Consider the following 20623-nt stretch of genomic DNA (forward strand, 5'->3'; position numbering starts at 1 on the left):
TTTTTTTTTTTTTTTTTTTTTTTTTTTTTTTTTTTTTTTTTTTTTTTTTTTTTTTTTTTTTTTTTTGTCGGGCTCTTTTTCTTATGCCCTTGTATTCCTTTCCTCTTTCTTTAATTTTCTCATCAATAAAAATTCTGTTTCTTACCGAAAAAAACAAATTATTTATAGGCAACTGTTGACATCAGGATGGTTCTTTCTCAATTAATGGATAGACTATCAAACTATGCTGTTTCCAATGCAGATGTAAGTAATCAATTGTGAGTCTCCTTGTTCTTCTTCTTCCACATTTTTCTGAATTTTGACATATTTCAGGTAATACCTGAATTTCTGCATGTAGAAGCCTTTGCTAAGTTGAGCAATGCTATTGGGAAGGTAAGATTGCTTTCTTGTGAGTTAACTTCAACCATAAGAAGATGGATTTACTTATATTATATAAATCTCAACGATAATCTAAATACCAAAAATGTAAAAATAGCTCAAAACAGTCAAACAGTCATCAGTTTGGTCCAACTCTTAACAAGCTTGCTACTGAGAGTAGGTTTCAATTTCTCTCTCCCTCTAAAGATAAGATACAATATTACAATTATCATCTGAAGTTTTTGATGCAAGCTTCTGTTTATTTTCAACATGTCTCGTGCATATGCTCTTTATGTTGGAACTGCAAAAGTTTCTCAGCGTGAGAATTGACCAGTTATAATCTTTTTAACAGGTAATAGAAGCACAGGTTGACATGCCTATTGTTGGAGCTATAACATTGTATGTCTCCCTTCTGTCATTTACCCTTCGTGTTCATCCAGATCGGCTTGATTATGTGGACCAAATATTGGTAATCTCCTTTCCTTTCTTCAATGCTGTAATGACCTTAAATAACTTTTTTTTAGACGGTAGACACACTCTTAGGTGACAAGCCTTTTGTGTGCTGTATGGCATGAGGCTATTTGGCTACTGTGCTTTTCATGTAGGAATCCTAATTCTGGCATTTTATAAGACACGTCCCTATCTTCACTTAAATTGTTTTGTTGCTTTTGAACTTCTGAAAGGGAGCATGCGTTAAAAAACTCTCCAGCCAACCAAAGCTTGAAGATACCAGAGCAACAAAACAAATAGTTGTGCTTCTCAGTGCTCCATTAGAGAAATATAATGATATTGTGACAGCTCTTACACTCTCAAATTATCCTCGTGTCATGGACCACCTGGACAATGCCACAAACAAAGTTATGGCCATGGTCATTATTCAAAGTATAATGAAAAATAACTCTTGCATTTCTACTGCTGATAAGGTTTGATTCGCTTCTTTGTATTCTATGATATCAACCTTTCCACTTGTGGATTATATTTATCATATTCTATGACAGGTTGACGTGTTGTTTGAACTAATAAAAGGGCTTATCAAAGACTTGGAAGAAGTTACTGTCGATGAGGTAAATACAAACTTTTTTCCAACGTGCAACTTTTGATTACTATAATCATTTTGTTTTCCTTCTTTCTATATATGAATGCACTTGTGACTTTTATTGTAATTCCATTATTCGATACTCTCATTGCATCTCCCCACTCTCTCATACCGGGGCACATGATATCTACATGTGCTATCTGTCTATTGCCTATTGTTTTCTTGCATTATTCTGGAAAAGAGCATACTGATGGGTCAAAAAAGGAAATAAAAAGTCCCAGCTAATTGCTTTTCTTGTCTTTATTCTGATAATAGCTTGACGAAGAGGATTTCAAGGAAGAGCAAAATTCTGTTGCCCGCCTCCTACACATGCTACATAACGATGACCCAGTGGAAATGTTAGAGGTAAAATTGTTATTTACATTTTTGCTACTGCTAGTACTAAATAGGACTTCTTGAGAATAAGATAATTACATTAGCATGCATCATCCGACTATGTTTTCATTATTTTTCTCTTACCTTTGAGAATTTAAAATGAACTGTCGTATGCAAATCAATCTTGCAATATTTTTTATGGCCACTCAGTAATTTGGTTTAATTTATTAACACAATTTTTATTTTTATTTTTTTTTATTTTTTTTTTCTTCTTCTTCTAAAGGCACATTTTTAGTCTCAGAAATCATAAACCTTTATCTTCTATTCAATATTTCTTTATGTTTGAGAATTCTCAAAATTGTTACTTGGGCCCATGCTAACCTTGTTAATGAGTTCATCTCTTGAATCTCAGATTATCTGTGCCGTGAAGAAGCACATATTGTGTGGAGGACCAAATCGCCTGCCTTTCACTGTTCCTCCCCTGATATTTTCTGCCCTCAATGTATGTTTGTCCTGTTTGATGTGCAAGATAGTTTTGTGTCATGTTTATTCCTGGTGGTTGAAGAATTCTCGTGTAGGAGAATTGACTTTCAAATCTTGGTCAATTATAATTTGCTCATGTTTTGAGTCTTGGATTTTGTTGGATTTATCTTTCCTGGACCTTTTTCTTAATTAATAATGTTTTTGCCCATTCTTGAATTTCATTTGAAGTTATTTTATTTACCAGCTTCATTATAAAGTACATGTACATAATTTTCTCCCATGTTTGCAGTTAATTAGACGGTTACAAAATCAAAATGGGGATGTGGTAGAAGAAATGCATGCTACACCAAAGAAAATATTTCAGATTTTAAATCAGGTAATTGAGATCCACTGGTTTACATAGGGAGGATGCCGATATCTCTCCTAAGGCTTTAAGTAGTGTTTTACTACAAGTCCACTAATGTTCGATTGTGCAACACTGCATCTCAATATCAAACCAGATAATAGCTAATCTGTCTAACCTCGTTTAAGTAGTGTTTTACTACAAGTCCACTAATGTTCGATTGTCCAGATAATAGCTAATCTGTCTAACCTCGTTTAATTTATAAATTATATTTCTAGCTCGTAGACCTACACACACTTTGACTCAATCCAGAGAATCTAAAAATTCAATGAGATTGGTAAAGCTTGGTCAATATATATAGCCAGAGAAGTTCAGCCTACTAAGCTATGTATAGAATGTTAATAAAATACCTTTGTTGTTATATCTGTGCTGGTTAAAATTGAAAAGATTTGTATTTATAACCGGAGGGTTAGTGGTTGTGTGGTCTTCATCTGAGTGAAATCCGTTCAATAAGTCAATTTTAACTGTCAAGATTCAATGGAGTTATATTTTATTATTTTCTCAATCATTTCCTGGTATTTATAAACTCGGCTGCTTCAGAAATAACTTGTGCTACTTCCCTTTTTGGCTCCAGCTTATCGAGGCACTTTCCTCTATTCCAGCTCCTGAATTGGCACTAAGGTTATACCTGGAATGTGCTGAGGTACGAAAATCAATGATTTGAAATAGAGATCTCTCTCAATACAGTATTGTGAAATAATGTAAACAACCCTAGATATTGTTTGATCATTTTTAGAATGAGAATCAATTTAAAGTCAAGGTAGAAAATGCAACAATATTAAAAGAGAGAAAATACCGTTAAAGGATCGAAATAGTAGAGGCCTGAGAACAAGGGAATAGGGAACGTCACATTCTTCTTATTTTGGGTTGAGAAATCACTAATCTAATGAAGAAAACATCTATGATAGGAATGAGGACGACATTTTTTATTTTTATGTTTCCAATCCTAATTAGCGAATGGGCCTCAGAAACTGTTCTCTTGGTAAGCAAGATTTCATCCATGGTGGGACATTATGCTTTATTGCCGAAATAGAAAGAAAGAATTCTGCAACAAAAATTTTTTGGTTCCTGCTTTATACCATACTAGTCTGTAGTTAGTTGTTTACATAGATATACAACCCCAAATCTCATCATTCTGGTGGTATACTACACCAAATCATACCATTCTGATGATCTGAATCACCATATCTAAGGATCTTATCTCTGTAGATGTTAGAGTTTTCTTCTAACTTCTATTCATTCTCCTCTATTATTCAGGCAGCTAATGACTGTGACCTTGAACCTGTTGCGTACGAGTTCTTTACTCGAGCATTTATAATCTATGAGGAAGATATTTCGGTAAATATCAATGTCTTTTTTATAATACAGACTCCGCAGCACAAGAGCTGTTTTTCTGATCTGGCTTTACATACAAGTTCTCCTTACTTCCACTTCAGTACTCGTAAAAAAATGCAGTTTGTTTGATTTCTTCCCCTTTGGAAAGTAAAGATTTGATGCAGTTTGCTTCATTTTCTTTCCGTCTGTTGCATAATAAAGTTTGAATCTAGGATTCTAAGGCTCAAGTGACTGCAATACACCTTATTATTGGGACTCTGCAGAGGATGAATGTGTTTGGCATTGAGAACAGAGATACTTTGACACACAAAGCTACTGGGGTAAATATACATTTACATTACTCAATCTCGTGCCTTTACAAATGTTATGGTCTATATCCTGAAGTGTTCTTCTGTCTTTTGCCAGTATTCTGCGAAGCTTCTAAAGAAACCAGATCAGTGTAGGGCTGTTTATGCATGCTCGCATCTCTTTTGGGTTGATGATCCAGAAGGCATTAAGGATGGAGAGAGGTTATTCCCTCATGCTTGCTTGACCGTTTTACTTTTGGCATGTTTGACTTTTAGGTTGCTTGGTTGTCTTGGAAGAAATAATCAGATTTCCCCCCGTAAACAGAGTTCTTCTTTGCCTAAAACGTGCCCTACGAATTGCAAATGCTGCTCAACAGATGGCTACTGTTACACGGGGCAGCAGTGGACCCGTCACACTTTTTGTTGAAATACTGAACAAGTTAGTATCTGAAATTTTACCTCCTTTTTATAGTTAAGGACAAAACATAATATGTCCAACACAATTCTTTCCCTTGACTAGAATACTAACGGCTGCTCTTATCCATCATTTATACTATCTTACCTTTTAAAAGAACTCTTTCAATAATACCACTAGTTGACCCATATCCAAATGATTGAATAGTGCCTCAAAACTGACCATTGAAATTAAATGAGCATTTAAGAATTAAATTTGATTACCAAAGTTGTAAATTCTTTTGTATACAAATATACAGAATTTTAAATTTAAATGACATCTCGAGAGCTTTTTTTTGTTTATACAAAGAGTTCTCTAATTCCTTTTGATTCTTTTAAATAAACTATTTGTATAGTTATTTATAATTTCCTTGACCAGTTCCTTATTCTTCCTTTTCCGATGTTCTTTCCTAGCCAAAAAGGTTTGATGATGATTCACTAGCGTACATAGTGGTTTTAAGTTCTCATTCAAGGGATAAACATGCTACCGGTTATCTGTTCCTTAGAAAAATCAGACAGCCTCGTTCATATTCTGTATAGACACTACTCTGGGCAATATCTGCCAGTGGATTGAAGTATAATGCTTCGGTCTTTTGTCAGACATACAGAATTCCAGTAACTATGTAATTTTATGTCTAGTGACGTGTTATAACCAAATTGTGAGATATAGTTTTGTTTTAAAAATGCGCTAACCGTTACAAAAAAGGAACAATTTTGATATGAACAGTATGGTTACTTTCTAATGGACAAGTACTTGTATTTGAATATGTATGTTTATGCGGTTCAGGTACCTCTACTATTTCGAGAAAGGAAACCAGCAGATTACAACCGCTGCAATTCAAGGGTTGATTGAATTAATAACAACTGAATTGCAGAGTGACCCCCCGAGCGCCAGTCCTTCTTTAGATGCATTCTTTACCAGCACACTTCGCTACATTCAGTTCCAGAAACAGAAAGGTGGTGTGATGGGTGAAAGATATGATTCCATCAAGGTTTGATCTAATCACCATAAATGTTTGAAATCTTTGATTGCCGTCTTAAAGCTATTTGTTCTGGGTTTCGGTCTGCTTATATAGCTTTAGCATTGAAGGAAATTCTGTGTTTGTTATTCTATACGCAGCCCCTTGTATATTTAATCTTTGTTTCTAACGTAGTTGGAAGGATAAGGGGAGCTTGTCTCATTTGTGACTTAGACTGCGAAATATCAGTTTTTTTCCCTCCCCCCCCCAAATATGCCTGATGTTCATCACTTGCGTGAGCTTGTTTTTGAATCCTTTAGTTCCTAAGTTTGTATTGAGAAGTCTAACTTTTTATTTTTATGTTGTATAGATTCTCGATAAAATTATTTTATGTTTAATAAACTATAAATTTTTATTTTTATTCTTTATCTAGTAGAGTAGTAAAATGTGATTGTCGGTATGAACTATTGAGGGACGGTTGAGTGTGTTCGATATTTGTTTTATTAAAGTTTTAAAATTTTATTATTTTAGTATCTAAATTCTTAAATCCTTTGCAATAATCCTCATTTATAAATTTTAAAAATTAAAGTCATTTATTATTATTGTTAAAATTATTTAATTTGATGATATCAAATGCTCATGTTTAGCTTGATAGGGTCACCGAAAGCACCACGAAGTCCCCTAATTTCGATGTTTTTAATAATAAATTTTAAAATCGATTAATTTTTGGAGAAAAAAGCTAATATTTTTTGGCTGTTAGCTAAGCTTGAGCTGAGAATAATTATTAAAACACTTAAGCTTGACAACTTTCGGGTCAAAGTCTATTTTTTCTATAAAATTTAATAATTTAATTCCACTTTTCTAATTTATATTTTAAATGATTTTAATTCAACCTATGGATTAGATTAGAGATTTGAACATTTTAGATTTAGTCGATACATACAATATCTTAATTGAAACAGTTACTATTATTGCTATTATAAACTAGTAATTAACTATATATTGCCTTTAACATCACGGAAACAACAATTAAATCTTTTTTTAAAAAGTCCTGTGTAAATTTAAGAAAAAATGCACACGCTTATTATTAAAAATAAATCCTGTTACAACAATATCATTTTTAAAAATTAACATTCGGTTGAAAATGGAATTTAAAAAAGAAAGGTTAAAAGTGAATATTTTGGAGACTTTTGAGCAATACATTGTACAATCGGTCAATTAGATAAATTAGAATTATTTATTTAGAAGGACTTATAAATTTATTAATTTACTCGAAGCACACATGACGTGGCTTAGGGCAAAAGACCGCGAATGTTTCGGAATCCTTCCTTGAAAAGAGAAAAATAATAAAACCCATTAAAATAAAAAAGAAAATTACTAATATATTAAGTTCTGGGAGTAGTCTTCCCGGTAAGGGCGAAAAGAAATTTCGAGAACCTGATCACCGCATAATCCAAATCTCTCATTCGGAGCTTCATCGGAACTTTGCTCATCGGCACCGACGATGCAGAACGGAGATTACGGTACAGCTCCGTATTTCCAATACCAAAATTTTCAAAACCTTACCCTTAATCCTAGCCCTAATCCAGTTCCCATTACCCCCGATCGCAACCAGAGCGCTTACGCCTCGGCGCCGCCCTTCTCCACCAATTATGGTGCCTCCGATTACCCTGGCTATGCCCCTTATTATCCCCCCTATTCCCAGAATCCCGATCCCCTCCCTGTCTCTCCGACTGCGCCTCTTTTCAACTCTCCCTCATCCAATTCTAGTCCCCAGACATTCAATCCCACTCCTCAATCACCCGCTTTCCCTCCATTTGAGTCTCAGGTGCCTTATCAGTCGCAATCGTATCACTCAACCTACGATCAGCATCAGACGGCTCCCAATTGTGCTCCCCCTCCACCTTCCTCAATTCCCATGAATCAGAGCTCTAATTCTACCCCTACTGCTAATTCTCCGTTCTCATCCATGTATTCGGCTCCCTTTGGCTCTTTGGCACCCCCGTCGTATGAAAATCCATATGAAAGTTCGGTTAAATTTGATCAGGGAGGCGGATATGCTGATGATAGATATGGAGGTTACGGTCGAAGTCGGTCTGATTTTGGTTCGGAGTTGTACGGAAAGCGGCCGGAGGACGCGGCACCGCGCTTCGACTCTGGCTATGATGACGGTTATGGCGATGGAGTCTATGCTTACCAAGGTGGCAAAGTTGAGCCTTATGGAGCTCGTGGTACGGCTTCTAAGTCTTCGACCTGGTCTGCGGCGACGCCTGCTTTTGACGATTATGGGAGGCCGATAAATATTCCTCCGAAAAAAGATCCGCCGGCGAGTTCACTGAAAGTAGTTAGGGCGATCCCTAAGGTGGAAGCTCAAGAAGACGTCAAAAATTGGGTGCAGAAGTTCCGGGTGAAGCTCTTGGCTGAAAGTGGAGGTCAGAGCACCATGGATGTACTTTGTCAGGTATTTCATGCTGTCACTGGACAATTTTGTTGTTGTAGATATTGTCATTTATTTAATTGTATCGTATTGTGCCTGGTCTGTAGTGGTATGTTTTTTCTCTTCTTAAGGGACAGGCTATTTAGGCAAACTGTTGAAGATAGGTGTACATTGAATCACGAAGGCGGCTGGTTTTTTATTTAAAAAAAAAAAAAAAAAAAAAAGGAGAAAAATCCCCATGAAAATTGTCATTGTTCTTCTGTTACCTTCTCATCGCTTTTTGTTATCACTTTATATTTTCTTTGCTCCAACATAGTTTAATTGTTAATTAAGTTATTTTAGCACAACAATAGGACTTGGTTATTTAATCTCTTTTGTAATCATTTCCAGGTTGGTCTAGATGGCATTCGTATGCTTGATCCAAATTCTAGTCGAACGTTAAGGATATATCCTCTTGAGACCATCACTAGATGTGAAGTAAGTGGGGATGCTAGATTATTTATGGTTTCCTTGGAATTCTCTACCATGGACTTATCATATGGTTTGTTATCTTTTATTTATGTTTGTAAGGTGTATGATTCTTCTACCCTGGCTTTCTGGTCCAAGAGCTCTGTGGATATTGAGCCACGGCGTATTAGATTACAGTCAAACAAGTACACCACCAACACGCTGCTGGACACGGTGACTGCTGCAACTGTACAGGTATAATCCCTACCTGTTTTCCTTGGTCTTTAACTTAAGAAAATGATTTGAAGTTTATTTAGTGTTTTTTAACCCTCTTGTTATTTCAAGATAAACATTTAACCATTTGCATTAGAAGCATTCTCTTTAGAATTCCTACCCCTGCTAATCTATGCATTTGTGATTTCAAGACATTTTTGAGCTGTAAGGAATTGCCTTAGCCATACCCCTTTGGTGTATAAGTGTGTTTGCGAATAGTTATCACTTATCATGGTATGATGGATGAGTGTTCTAGTTTATCTTTTAGAGTTTATCTTACAGATCCTTTCGTTCTGTGGCTATAAAAAGTCTCAAGGCAACCTTCTGTTTAAACCAGTACAGTGTGCACATATCATAGATACACACCGATCAGTCTGTATAACAGCCCAAGCCCACCGCTAGCTAATATTGTCTTCTTTGTGCTTTCCCTTTCGGGCTTTCCTTCAAGGTTTTTAAAACACGTCTACTAGGGAGAGGTTCCTACACCTTTATAAAGAATGTTTCGTTCTCCTCTCCAACCGATGTGGGATCTCAAAATCCACTCCCCGTTAGGGCCTAGCGTCCTCGTTGATACTCGTTCCCTTCTCTAATCGATGTGGGACCTCCAATCCACCTCCCTTCCGGGCCCAGCGTTCTTACTGGCACATTGCCCGGTGTCTGGCTCTGATACTAATTGTAACAGCTCAAGCCCACTGCTAACGGATATTGTCCTTTTTGAACTTTCCCTTTCAGGCTTCCCTTCAAGGTTTTCAAAACGTGTTTGCTAGGGAAAGGTTTCCACACTCTTATAAAAAATGTTTTGTTCTCCTCCCCAAAACAATGTGAGATCTCACGGTCTGAGTCTGAGTCTTAGATTCTTGATGCACAATAATGTTAGACTTCTTTTCATAGAGATTGGGTACTTTTACTGTCTGTTATTAGCTAGTTATTCTAGATATTAGTAGTTGTAACTTGAGATGATTCTTTTATTTATTTATTTATTATTATTTTTTTTAAAAAAACACAGTTTAAGGAAATGGGTGGAAGAAGTAGGCCTTCTGAATCTTTTAAGGCGCCTGAGCAGCCTACAGAGAAGAAGAAAGGGTTGGTTGATTGGGTGAACCTGATAAAGCCAGGCAACGAGGAGAAAGATCATTGGGTATCTTGACAGAGTTGTCATTAATTATCAGCTTGTTGATTTGAAGATTGTCTGAGGGTATATGCATTTAAATTGCCTTTTCTGTTTCCGTTTCTAGGTACCTGATGAAGCAGTCACGAAGTGTACAGCCTGTGGGTCAGACTTTGGGGCTTTTGTCCGAAGGGTAAACTTTTTTTTTTTCTAATTATTATAGAATATGGTTCATTAAACTGCCTTTTTTTTTTTAATGGATCTCAGTGTTTCAACTTTTTTCTCAGCATCACTGCAGAAATTGTGGAGACATCTTCTGTGATAAATGTACGCAAGGTAGAACAGCTCTGACTGCTGAGGAGAATGCTCCTCAAGTTCGAGTTTGTGACAGATGCATGGTACGTTATGCATAACTTTGATTTATTTGGTATTATTATTATTATTATTAAGAAAAACTTGTATAGAAATTTGTTGATTTTTAATACCATATATCCATTAAATATGTTTCTAAGAAAAACTTCTGTTGAATTTTTTTTGTTTCCCTCTTTGACAACTAAACCGTTATTATTATTCTTCCCGCCTGGGCTTATTGGGAAGTGTGGATGAGGCGGGTTTATGTATTGGATTAGCTGGTGATCAATTAGCAAGCAGGCATTAGTGTGTTGGCTCTTAACATGTCTTTTCTTCTTGTTTTCAGGCGGAAGTGACTCAGAGGCTCGCTAATGCCAAGGATCTGACTAGTAATCCTGTAGGGTTACATAGCCATGAGGATCTTGCCAAAAAACTTAAGGTATTGCTTATTGAGCATTGTGATTTCTGTAGTTGAACGCCCTTTCCTAGAGATATCCATCAATAAAAGAAAAAAATTATATCTTTCTTATTGCATCAATCTAATTTTAATTTACTTTTCTGTTGTCGTAGGATGAAATGGAGAGAAACCGTAGGTCATCAGGTAATTTGTTGTTGGGGAATCAATAATTTAAATACGCTGCTAGCTAGCTGCTCCTCTATTAATATTTGGGGTTGTTATTGTTCAAGTGTTTTCTTTCTTATATAGGAGAATAAGCACTAATGTTATTGTCACTTCCATGAAATGCCACAGGATCCAAGTCTGATGGATCTGGGAAACGTATGAAGGAAGTTGCATGTCCTACTTGTACTGTGCATTTACAGGTTTGATATCTTCTTTTTTTGGTTTATGCTTATAAATTGATTTATTTAGAGTGCTTAGAAAAGTGTTTTGTTAAGGAGTTAGTTATAGTTAGGGGATTCCAAATAATGTTGTGTTCAAGTGTGGTGGAGATTGTGACTGCCATGAAATGTTGATCAACCCACGTTCCCTTTAAGGCTTGAAGAAAATTAGTTGATGTGGAGCTGTGGAGCTGTGGAGCTATGTTATGGAGTAGTGCAGTAATGATAAATTTATGTGTATACGAACCATTACAGGTGCAGGTTCCAAGCTCAGGTTCCGAGACCATTGAGTGTGGGGTTTGCCAGCATCCATTCCTTGTCAGCGCTCACTGACTCCACCGTTCGTTTAGGGATGTGGTTTGGGGTAGAGTGGCTTCTTCATTATCATATTTTCCTAATAATTGGGCTTCTCTCTCTCTCTCTCTCTCCGAAGGCCTTGAGCCTCTATAATTTGATGTCAGTTGTGATTCCATACTATTGTTTTGTAAATGGAGTTTGTCTTTGTGAAACACACGGCTATTTTATATTATGTACAAAGTAAGTTAGGCCCTTCTTTCCAATTCTTAGCTCATCTTCCTTTTAACACTACTATTTGTATCCAATCCATCAATGCTGTGGTACTTCTATTTTGGTCGCATAATCCTTCATTCTTGTCCATAATTATGTGATTGATTAATTATGATTATCAATTTTTAGTATATGTTGAATATATATTTAAATTAAACGGGATGGGTATGGGGCAAGGTGGAGATTGGGTGAGGGCAGAGATGAAAATATATAATCCAGACTTCATTTACCTAATAGGAAGAAATGTTCTACCCTTGCTCCCTCATTATAGTTTATATAAAGTGATTGGTTTAGAAATCTTTTTTATTTTATTAATTAAATTATATTTTGAGTTTAAATTTAACCTATATATTTTACTTTAAATAAAGAACAAAAATTGGTGTAAAATTATCAACAATTATATTGAAAATTTAGTATTTATTTCTCTTTTTGAAATAGCTTACCTAATGAACTTTTATTTTCTATAATTTAACCTCTTTTCTTCCATTCCATTTTTCCCGCTATTTTCTCAACTTCCTTGTTCTACGGAGCGCAGAGCTTTCTTTGTGGATCTCAAAGAACGGTGGGGAGGAGGTTTAAATATGAAGATTGCCGACGAAACGGATGAGGAGGTAGCTCACCCATTTCCACACCGTCAAGGGATTATGATGAATGAGAACGACGAAATCCTCATCCCAAACGTGAGAGTTAAATCTTATGTAACGTCACTGAATACTGTAATAGGCACATCGACTTCGCAAATTTAATCGTCCTGGTAAATCCTTCTTTTTCCTCTCCGAATTTAGAGGTAGGAATTGCGAGAAAGTTTAGCTTCGAGTTTTCCTAATTGGTTTCGACTGTAAATTTTTCCCCTGTTTGATAAACAAGTGGAGAAACCTTTGAAAATCTGAAGACGGACATGGCTATTAGATTTTACTGGATCATCAACAGTCTAAACATGATGTTACACTGGGGCTGATACTCTTAAGAAATTTGTTACTGAGTCCATTTGCTTGAATCTTCCATCCATAGTCCACAATTCCCGTAGCCAAAAATGGGAGTCTTAAATACAGTGTTGTTCATGTTCATGTTCATTTTATCACTCAGCTCCATCTGACAATCTTAGTATTTATTCCTATTCACGATTCCTTCAACCATCAATTTTGATTATTATTAGTTTTCTTCTACAGATGAAGGCCGTTCAATCAAGCAAGTTAGACATCTAAAACATCATCAACTTCGTTTATTCAGAAGGCAACATAGTTCAAACTGAAACAGATGACTTTGAGCACTACACAACTTTCGAGCCGGTTAATTGCAATTAGTTCTCTAATCTTCTGACTTACTACTCTCACTGGTTACGACAAATGGACTCCGGACTCGATGTTTTCCATTGCTCCAAGTTATTGAACCAAAGGCTTCTTTCTTCAGTGTGGACACAGTTGAGGTGAACACCACTTTGTAACTCTGCTTCTGATTGTTCTTTGAAAATTCCAATTTCTCTGGAATCACCTTGACATCTACTTCCCCAGGTGCGTCCACACTGACTTTGTAAACTGTTGCACCATCACCACCAACATTTGTAACTGTTCTCACTATTTTCTTGCTTTCGCTGCCTTTCAATTCGGACACTGCTATTGTTGGGTAGTTCATGTTGGATATGTAGTCTGCATTAGAATCCTTGGGGCAATCAAACCCATCAGGAACAGTATTTGAGATGCTCTTTATGGTGGACCGGTTATAGCCTCGGCCACAAAGGTAGATTAAGTAGTCAGTTGTACTAGTTTCATAGACTAGTCCTGGTTTTAATGCTTCGGTGGTTGATATCTCTCCTGCCCCATAATCATAAGGTGTAGCTACTGATCCCGTATCCAAAGTCATCGGTGATTCCAAGTTATTCGTTTGGATTGCTGTGAAGTTTTCGTGAGAAAATTGCTCATCAGTAAACATGTTCAGTTCAACAAAAAATTTAGTGAGGTCAATTCCTTGCCTGTTGTCATGATGGCCGACTTGATTGCTGAGGGACTCCATGTGGGGTTTTGAGATTTTACCATGGCTACTACGCCGGAGACATGCGGGCAGGACATTGAAGTTCCTGAGATCACATTGAAGAGCGGTGAATTTTCTGGTTGTGGAGTAGAATTTGTGTCATTTCCAAGCCAGGCTGCAAGAATGTTCACTCCTGGTGCTGATATGTCCGGCTGCAACACAGTTAAATCTAAAATTTAGATTGAAATTTTGTTGATGAAGGGCAAATATATAATCTTTCCCCTCATCCTTCCTTCTTCCCTTTGAAGGCTGCCTTACCTTGATCATGTTTAATACTGCGGGATTGGGCCCTCTGGATGAAAAGTATGCTATAGCGGGCGCTGGCTTATAGTTTATTACGGTCAAGGTGGGCAGGATTGTAGCAACTGGGTTCCTTCAGAAAATATCAAACTCGGTTAGGCCATTGAAGACCACGAAGTTCAAGTTTTCTACCCAGGATGATTAAACAGAGGATGGTTTTAACTTTTACCTGCTTGAGTGAACATAGGCAAGGACCTCATCGCCATCCTTCGAGCTAATAGCGGTGATGGGAGAAGTAAATTTCTCTGCCACTAGCTTTGCTTGGTCATCAATCAGAACTATCCCGACCCCTCCAAGGCTCTCCACTGTTTCAGCCTGACCTTGCCAATAGGAACCGCCTCCTTCCTCACTGCTCTCACAAATAACTATCTTCCCCTTCACAAGAGCTTCGTCCATGGAGCCTTCAGAACAAATCCTAAACAGAGACACAACAGCCAGAGGACTCATCAGAGAGCTTAATGAGGAATCTTATTAGCCAGCAGCAGCATGATATAATGTTTCATCTCTTACATACCTCGCACTGTCTTCACTGGTACTCGATTTGTTGGCCGATTTGCCATGTATCAGTGGGTATACAGGAGAGCTTTCAAGAGCAGAGAAATTTATACCTTCTCCCTGAATTATATTTCATTGGGTCAGTTTATTTGAAATAACTTAACGCGGTGAAGGAATTTAAATTACCTTGATCACTTTTTTGTTGCCCAGCACAACATCAGACTCAAAATCCCTATCAATGGTGGAGGCAGCCACTGTTAGAATCCACGGCGCGTCGTTCACCACCGATCCCGGAGTGGGGCCGTCGTTTCCAGCAGAGCAGACAACTGTAATCCCCTTCTCAACTGCATGAAAGGCTCCGATGGCAATGGGGTCGGTCGCCAATTCCGGTTTGTAGAAGTAGGGCGTACCGAGAGATAAGGATAATACATCGACCCCATCGTTGATGGCATCATCAAACGCTGCCAGGATTGACGATCCATGACAACCATCGGCCATACAGACTCTATACATGGCGATCCTTGAGCCGGGGGAGCCGCCCTTGGCCGTCCCGGCTGCGAGGCCATAGTAGGATGCATTAGCCACGGCACTGCCGGCCGCTGTTGAAGCCACGTGGGTTCCATGTCCAGCTCCGTCTCGAGGTGAGTGGAACCTTATCCCGTCGCTCTCAGAACTTTCGTAAAATCTTGCTCCAATGATTTTTCTGACCCGACAAAACATGTCAAACACACACACACGATAGTTCCATGATTTTTTATTCACCAACAGCTTACATCTTTAAATTGTTTTTTTTTTTTTTTTTTAAGTTATTATCGAAACTTTTAAATAGCTATGGATTTTTAGCAACACTTACCTGTTACAGTTGGAGGAAGTGAAGTCATCGCCAGCCATGCACGTGCCTTTCCACCTCGACGGTATCGGAGGCATACCCTCGTCTCGAAAACTCTCGGATTCCGGCCAGATACCTAAATTTTTCCGGCGAGTTGTTAGAACCGTGCCAACTTGTTATACGGTGCAGTGCAGAGAATTAATGGTTGATATATTGTTACATATTTAGTTACCGGTGTCCAAGATGCCGATAATTGTATCGGACGGCTGAGAGGAAGAGGTCGGGGGTTCTGACTTGGGAGCGCTGTCGATTTTGACGCTTGTCTGACTGACCAAGAAATCCCATGAATGAGTTGTGTGGAGCTTCAGTATTGGATCTGGGAAGACCGAAACCACTCCAGGCCTTTGTCTCATGGCATGGGCTTCCTGCTCTGACAGACGAGCTGCGAATCCTGTGAACCCATGTTTATAAGTCCGTACCACTGCGTTTCCATTCCTACGTACCACACAAGAGACGAGGCATAAATAATATGTGTGAGACTTTGAATTTTCTTTTTCAAGAAATTGGGATGTTTATTAAGCTTTACCGCCTGTTGACAGAGGTAAGAAGGCGAAGGAAGTCAGTCCTGGACGCGGATCCCATGTAGACGATATAAACGCCATTGTTCCCAGCTGCAGCAGCAGCTATTTTAGCATTTTCAGAAAGAAGCAAGAAGATGACACAAACCAAAAGGAAGGCACAAGAAGAAATGGTTTGCATGGCGGGCTGGCTTCTGTTTTGAAATGGGTAATTAGTTCCTTGGATTTCAAAGCTGTTCGGCTCGCTGAATGCTAATTTATATGTTCTTGCAGATGGAAACTGGTGGTCGAGAAGAAGGGAAAGTCATGATGAGTTGGTGGGTTTCATTGATGAGAGCACGCGCACTGCCGAAATGTCGAGCTTTTTTCCTATCCACACGTAGTGCGCCATGGTTAAAATGGTGGCGGACTGATGACAGTGGCGATGGTGGAGATTTGGCGATCACAGGTAAGATTTTTCCTTTTTTTTATATATGCATATAAGAACGGATGAATGAAGGGCATAGAGGATGCTTGTTTTTATTTTGGTAACAAATTATAGAACCCAATCAAGTTCATTGCCGTGTTAATTTTGTTGGGTCACTTGAAAATCAAGATTGTGAAGAATTTTGATGGCTTGTTTTAGGGACTCATGCTGAATTAATGTTCGTAAATGATGGTGGAGGTTGAGTATTGTTACAAACTCGTACAGATATATATATCTATTTGATATATTTTAAAATGTTGCTTTTGTCGAAACCCGTCGTTCATGTGTTGATCATCAGCACACGATAAAACATAAAACGATAAGTCCATTACACACCACAATGGGTTGTTTAAATATAAAACTCTTCACCTTCCTTATCTTCTTTGTTTCCACCATCATATGCATATTTATCGAATAGAATCGTCTTTTTTTCCTTAAGTTTAGTAAATTTAATGTTTCGACATATTAAATAATAATTTTGACGATGAGGTGTGATAGGAGGAGAGGGTTTTGGATTTGGTGCGCCACTACAACCCATTCAGGCACTTATTGTTAATTCTCCACTTTCAACATCCAACATTTCTTCTAACTTCTTTGCAACACTCTGAGATGATGGACGGATCAGGCAATGATTGTGTACACCAATTTCTTGTTTGTGCTCTGCAATATTGGACTCTTAACCTCTTTAGTTTTTTTTTTTAATGAACTACTGTCTTAATAGCCCCTCAGAAAGGCAAATCAAGCCGCCTAAATTCAAAGACTTCATGGCTTTTTAGGTTTAGGGGCAAAATAAGGGGAGAAGAAAGTGAGTGTTCTAACCTGAGGATTCCAACCTAAACCTTCTTCCCTTCTTTCACGATTGGAATAATAAATAAATTCATTCGTATCCCAGAAATTTGCTAAAATGAACACGACAACAAATGGCATGACGCATGGAAGAATAGAGAATTAGCAGTCAGACGCTATATAAGTAACGTATATTATCCTATCCTAACCAACGAGCACTTAAACCATTGGAAGAACAAAATTATGATATTTTCACACCGTAGCTAAAAGAGATTTGTTTTTCTTCTTCTTCTTCTTTTCTTCAAGTATATAATTGTAGCCGTACATAAATATGACTCACTTGAAGGACCTCTTTTTTCTTCCATTTTGTTGAGGAAACCGCACAAATGATAAAATTGTTTGGTTAGAAAGTACTATGATATCTATATCTATAGATAAACTCCCTAGAGCTTACATCACAACTATTTATCATCAATTAACCTCGTTTCTTACCCAAAAATGAACCCGCTTACATATATCTCACTAGAGAAATAGTGACCAGATAAATAGTGACAGATAAATAAAGTAAGAGTGAGGAGTAAATAACAAATAAATAATAATAGAGTAATGAAAAAAATGGTGACTAAGCTCATTCCAATTTTAAACCTACCTTTGACAAGAGATAGCCCTAATCTCATTCCAATTTTAAATCTACCTTTGACAAGAGGTAGCCTCCAAACGTAAGTCCCCTAAAGTTGTTTCTTCTTCCCAAGAGCAAATATATTGCATTGTATGAATGACATACCTGTAATTTTACCTCGTCAATATGGTATCATTACGAAATGAGTGACCCAACACAATTTTAGTCACATACCTCAGAAACTCCTATTTCAATCTAAATTGATTCGGACTTCCTTCACCAATTATGAGCGCAATCCTCTCTAGATTAACATACTTAAATTTCAAAATCTAACTCTCAATACTTCGGCATACTTCTGCATACTGTAATATATACTGTAATCTGACATATTTTATACTTCTTCGTACTTTTTCATACTATAGTTATGCATACTTCTGCATACTGTAATCCGGCATACTTCTGCATACTTCTTCATAGTGTAGTCCGGCGTACTTCTTCATAGTGTAGTCCGGCATACTTCTGCATACTGTAGTCCGGCATACTTCTGCAAAGCTGAGTTCTGTAACATACTTCTGCATACTTCTGCACCGTTAACTTAAGAAGTAGTTCTGCATACTTCTGCATACTTCTGCATACTTCTACATACTTGTTCATACTTCTTCATACTCTAGTCCGACATACTTCTGCATAATTCTGCAAAATCGAGTTCTGTAATTTTCATTTAGGAAAATTTTTAAATTAAGGCCAAAATAGTTTAGGGAAGGATAAGATGTGAGAACAAAGAACCAAAGACATCTTTAAATTTTCATAATCAAATGTTAAAGTTGTCATTATATAGATAATTACAAACACAGTGCACTTTCAAACAATTTTATTAATTGAAACGACTCGATGTTCGAAAGTATTATAAGTTCAAGCCGCATACAGATCCGAATTCATTTTCAGTAAATTAGCATAATAGTGTACTTACTGTGTTCTGGTTGGTCAATTAAGAAGTTTTGTGGCTTGCCACCGAAGCTTGTTCTTCTCGGTGAACTACAATATTTTTTCAAATCAAATAAAAAATAAAAAAGGTATGCCTATAGCAAACATGTTAACTTGCTATCACTGTAGGGAACATGACACCCTTCTCTTTGTTTCTTCTCATCTCCCAATGCACTTATACATTATCAAGAGCCAAAAGACTCTTGTTGATATGAACTCTTTGAAAACAAATAAAGATTTAATTACAAACATATCATTATAGGGTCAACTAGCTACTTAAGAATAGAGTTTGATTCAAGTATAACATTTATTAATCTGCATTACTCCAATCATATGATCAAGAATATAACATTCATTAATCTGCATTACTCCGTTCTACAGTTTTGAAAACAGAGGTCAAAGCTTTCAATACTGCAGAAGGCAAGGAGAACTTCAACAGACATACAAGCATTTCAATACAACCAAAATGTATTAGAGATTCAAAAACTTCACCAAATATCACGGTACATAATCAAATCAAAACACCACTTAATTTAACAACTAAAACAATATCTAGTACTGCAAAAGAAATCTAAGATAAGCTTACGGAACAAACATTTCTTAACCCTAATAACAACAAATAATCTAACGGTCTCGTACGCACCAAAAAGAAAACATGCAATGAGAATTTCAACTCTTTAATCGAAAGGGAATGAAAAAAAATCATAAAAAATTTGGGACCATATACCTCCACGATTATAGTTGCAAATGAAACAAGAACACAATCGAACCACTCACAACAAGTTGAATTAAACCAGGAGATATAAGATCTCAAATCACATACATCTTCGAAACCAAAATCATCAAATCATTCAAACAAAAAAAAAAAAAAAATCAATCCAAAGGAAAATGCAAATTACATTACATAACAAAACACAACATAATCAAACTACGATCCAACTGTACCACAAAAAGATGATCAGAAAACAAGCAATATGAACTACAGAAAATTTTCTTAATAGAAAAACGAATTGCCTTCAATCAGCAAATACACAAGCTTGCGGCGGCCACCCAAATCCCAAAAACAGCAACAAAAGAGATCCATCACAGTCGAGAAACTCGCTAGAATCGAGACTAAGATGAGAAACACAAGAATAGGAAGGTATGTGTTACAATTCGAATTGAAGCAGTATTTATAGCAACGGCGAGGGCGCTGTTTCTAGAGGCTTTGCAATGTGTGCGCCTCAATGAACGAAAACGACTCTGTAGAGTTTGGAGTGTCACTATCGTAAATAGTTTGTACGTGAAAGTACGCTTCTACCCCTGAATAGTGCACTTTCAAATCTTACCATTCTTAAAAAAATAAAAATAAAATAAAAATTCCTTTTTTAAGCTGTATTTTTTTCTGCTCTACATGATTTAATACCATTTTTAAAATTATAAAAAATAATATAATTTTTTAGAAAATAATAAATCAATCAAATTCAAATAGAATATATAATATTTAACTTCCTATTTACTTACATTATTTTTAAAATTGAGGAATTTCTATTTAATAAAAAATAAATGGAATATTCAAATTAAATATACATAATATTTTTTAAAATGAAATTGAATAATTTATAAATGTAATATTCAAATTAAATATACATAATACTTTAAAAAAATGAAGTTGATAAAATTATTGGTTTATTTTATTTTATTTTTGTGAAGAACTCTTTATCAAACAAAAATTTATATTTAAAAATAAGAATTAAAAAAAATTATATAAAAACATGTATATTATCTTTTTAGTTTTTTTTTTTTTTTTTTTTTTTTTTTTTTTTTTTTTTTTTTTTTTTTTTTTTT

General features: G+C 36.4%; 3 protein-coding genes across 5 annotated transcripts in view; 2 read left to right on the forward strand and 1 right to left on the reverse strand.

The window, feature by feature from the left end:
- LOC111476410 (vacuolar protein sorting-associated protein 35B-like) overlaps positions 1-5921 on the forward strand; it is a 9090-nt gene extending 3169 nt beyond the window's left edge. For 2 of the 3 annotated variants that reach the window (XM_023120050.1, XM_023120051.1), the window contains 14 exons: positions 169-243; positions 313-372; positions 710-826; positions 1041-1280; positions 1356-1421; positions 1709-1798; positions 2181-2270; positions 2541-2627; positions 3229-3297; positions 3912-3992; positions 4202-4309; positions 4395-4498; positions 4602-4715; positions 5517-5727. In XM_023120050.1, coding sequence (XP_022975818.1) covers positions 169-243; positions 313-372; positions 710-826; positions 1041-1280; positions 1356-1421; positions 1709-1798; positions 2181-2270; positions 2541-2627; positions 3229-3297; positions 3912-3992; positions 4202-4309; positions 4395-4498; positions 4602-4715; positions 5517-5727 — 1512 coding nt within the window. Of the gene's footprint in view, positions 1-168; positions 244-312; positions 373-709; positions 827-1040; positions 1281-1355; positions 1422-1708; positions 1799-2180; positions 2271-2540; positions 2628-3228; positions 3298-3911; positions 3993-4201; positions 4310-4394; positions 4499-4601; positions 4716-5516 lie in introns of all 3 variants that reach the window. The other variant, XM_023120049.1, reaches the window with a different exon arrangement.
- Positions 5922-7071: 1150 nt separating this feature from the next.
- On the forward strand, positions 7072-11784 carry LOC111476412 (protein FREE1-like). The gene is made up of 10 exons (XM_023120054.1): positions 7072-8149; positions 8516-8602; positions 8696-8827; positions 9852-9983; positions 10081-10146; positions 10241-10351; positions 10651-10743; positions 10875-10905; positions 11056-11126; positions 11400-11784. Exons 1-10 carry the CDS (start codon positions 7193-7195, stop codon positions 11475-11477), a joined length of 1758 nt encoding a protein of 585 aa, XP_022975822.1. The 5' UTR covers positions 7072-7192; the 3' UTR covers positions 11478-11784.
- Positions 11785-12904: 1120 nt separating this feature from the next.
- On the reverse strand, positions 12905-16174 carry LOC111476411 (CO(2)-response secreted protease). Its single transcript, XM_023120052.1, has 9 exons — positions 15950-16174; positions 15596-15858; positions 15388-15499; positions 14721-15237; positions 14554-14654; positions 14209-14454; positions 13998-14112; positions 13681-13891; positions 12905-13600 (listed from the first exon to the last, which is right to left on the reverse strand). The coding sequence occupies exons 1-9, from the start codon at positions 16120-16122 to the stop codon at positions 13020-13022; spliced, it is 2319 nt and encodes a 772-aa protein (XP_022975820.1). The 5' UTR covers positions 16123-16174; the 3' UTR covers positions 12905-13019.
- Positions 16175-20623: the final 4449 nt, after the last annotated feature.

This window comes from Cucurbita maxima, unplaced genomic scaffold (assembly GCF_002738345.1).
Source record: "Cucurbita maxima cultivar Rimu unplaced genomic scaffold, Cmax_1.0 Cma_Scf00003, whole genome shotgun sequence".
NCBI lineage: Eukaryota > Viridiplantae > Streptophyta > Magnoliopsida > Cucurbitales > Cucurbitaceae > Cucurbita > Cucurbita maxima.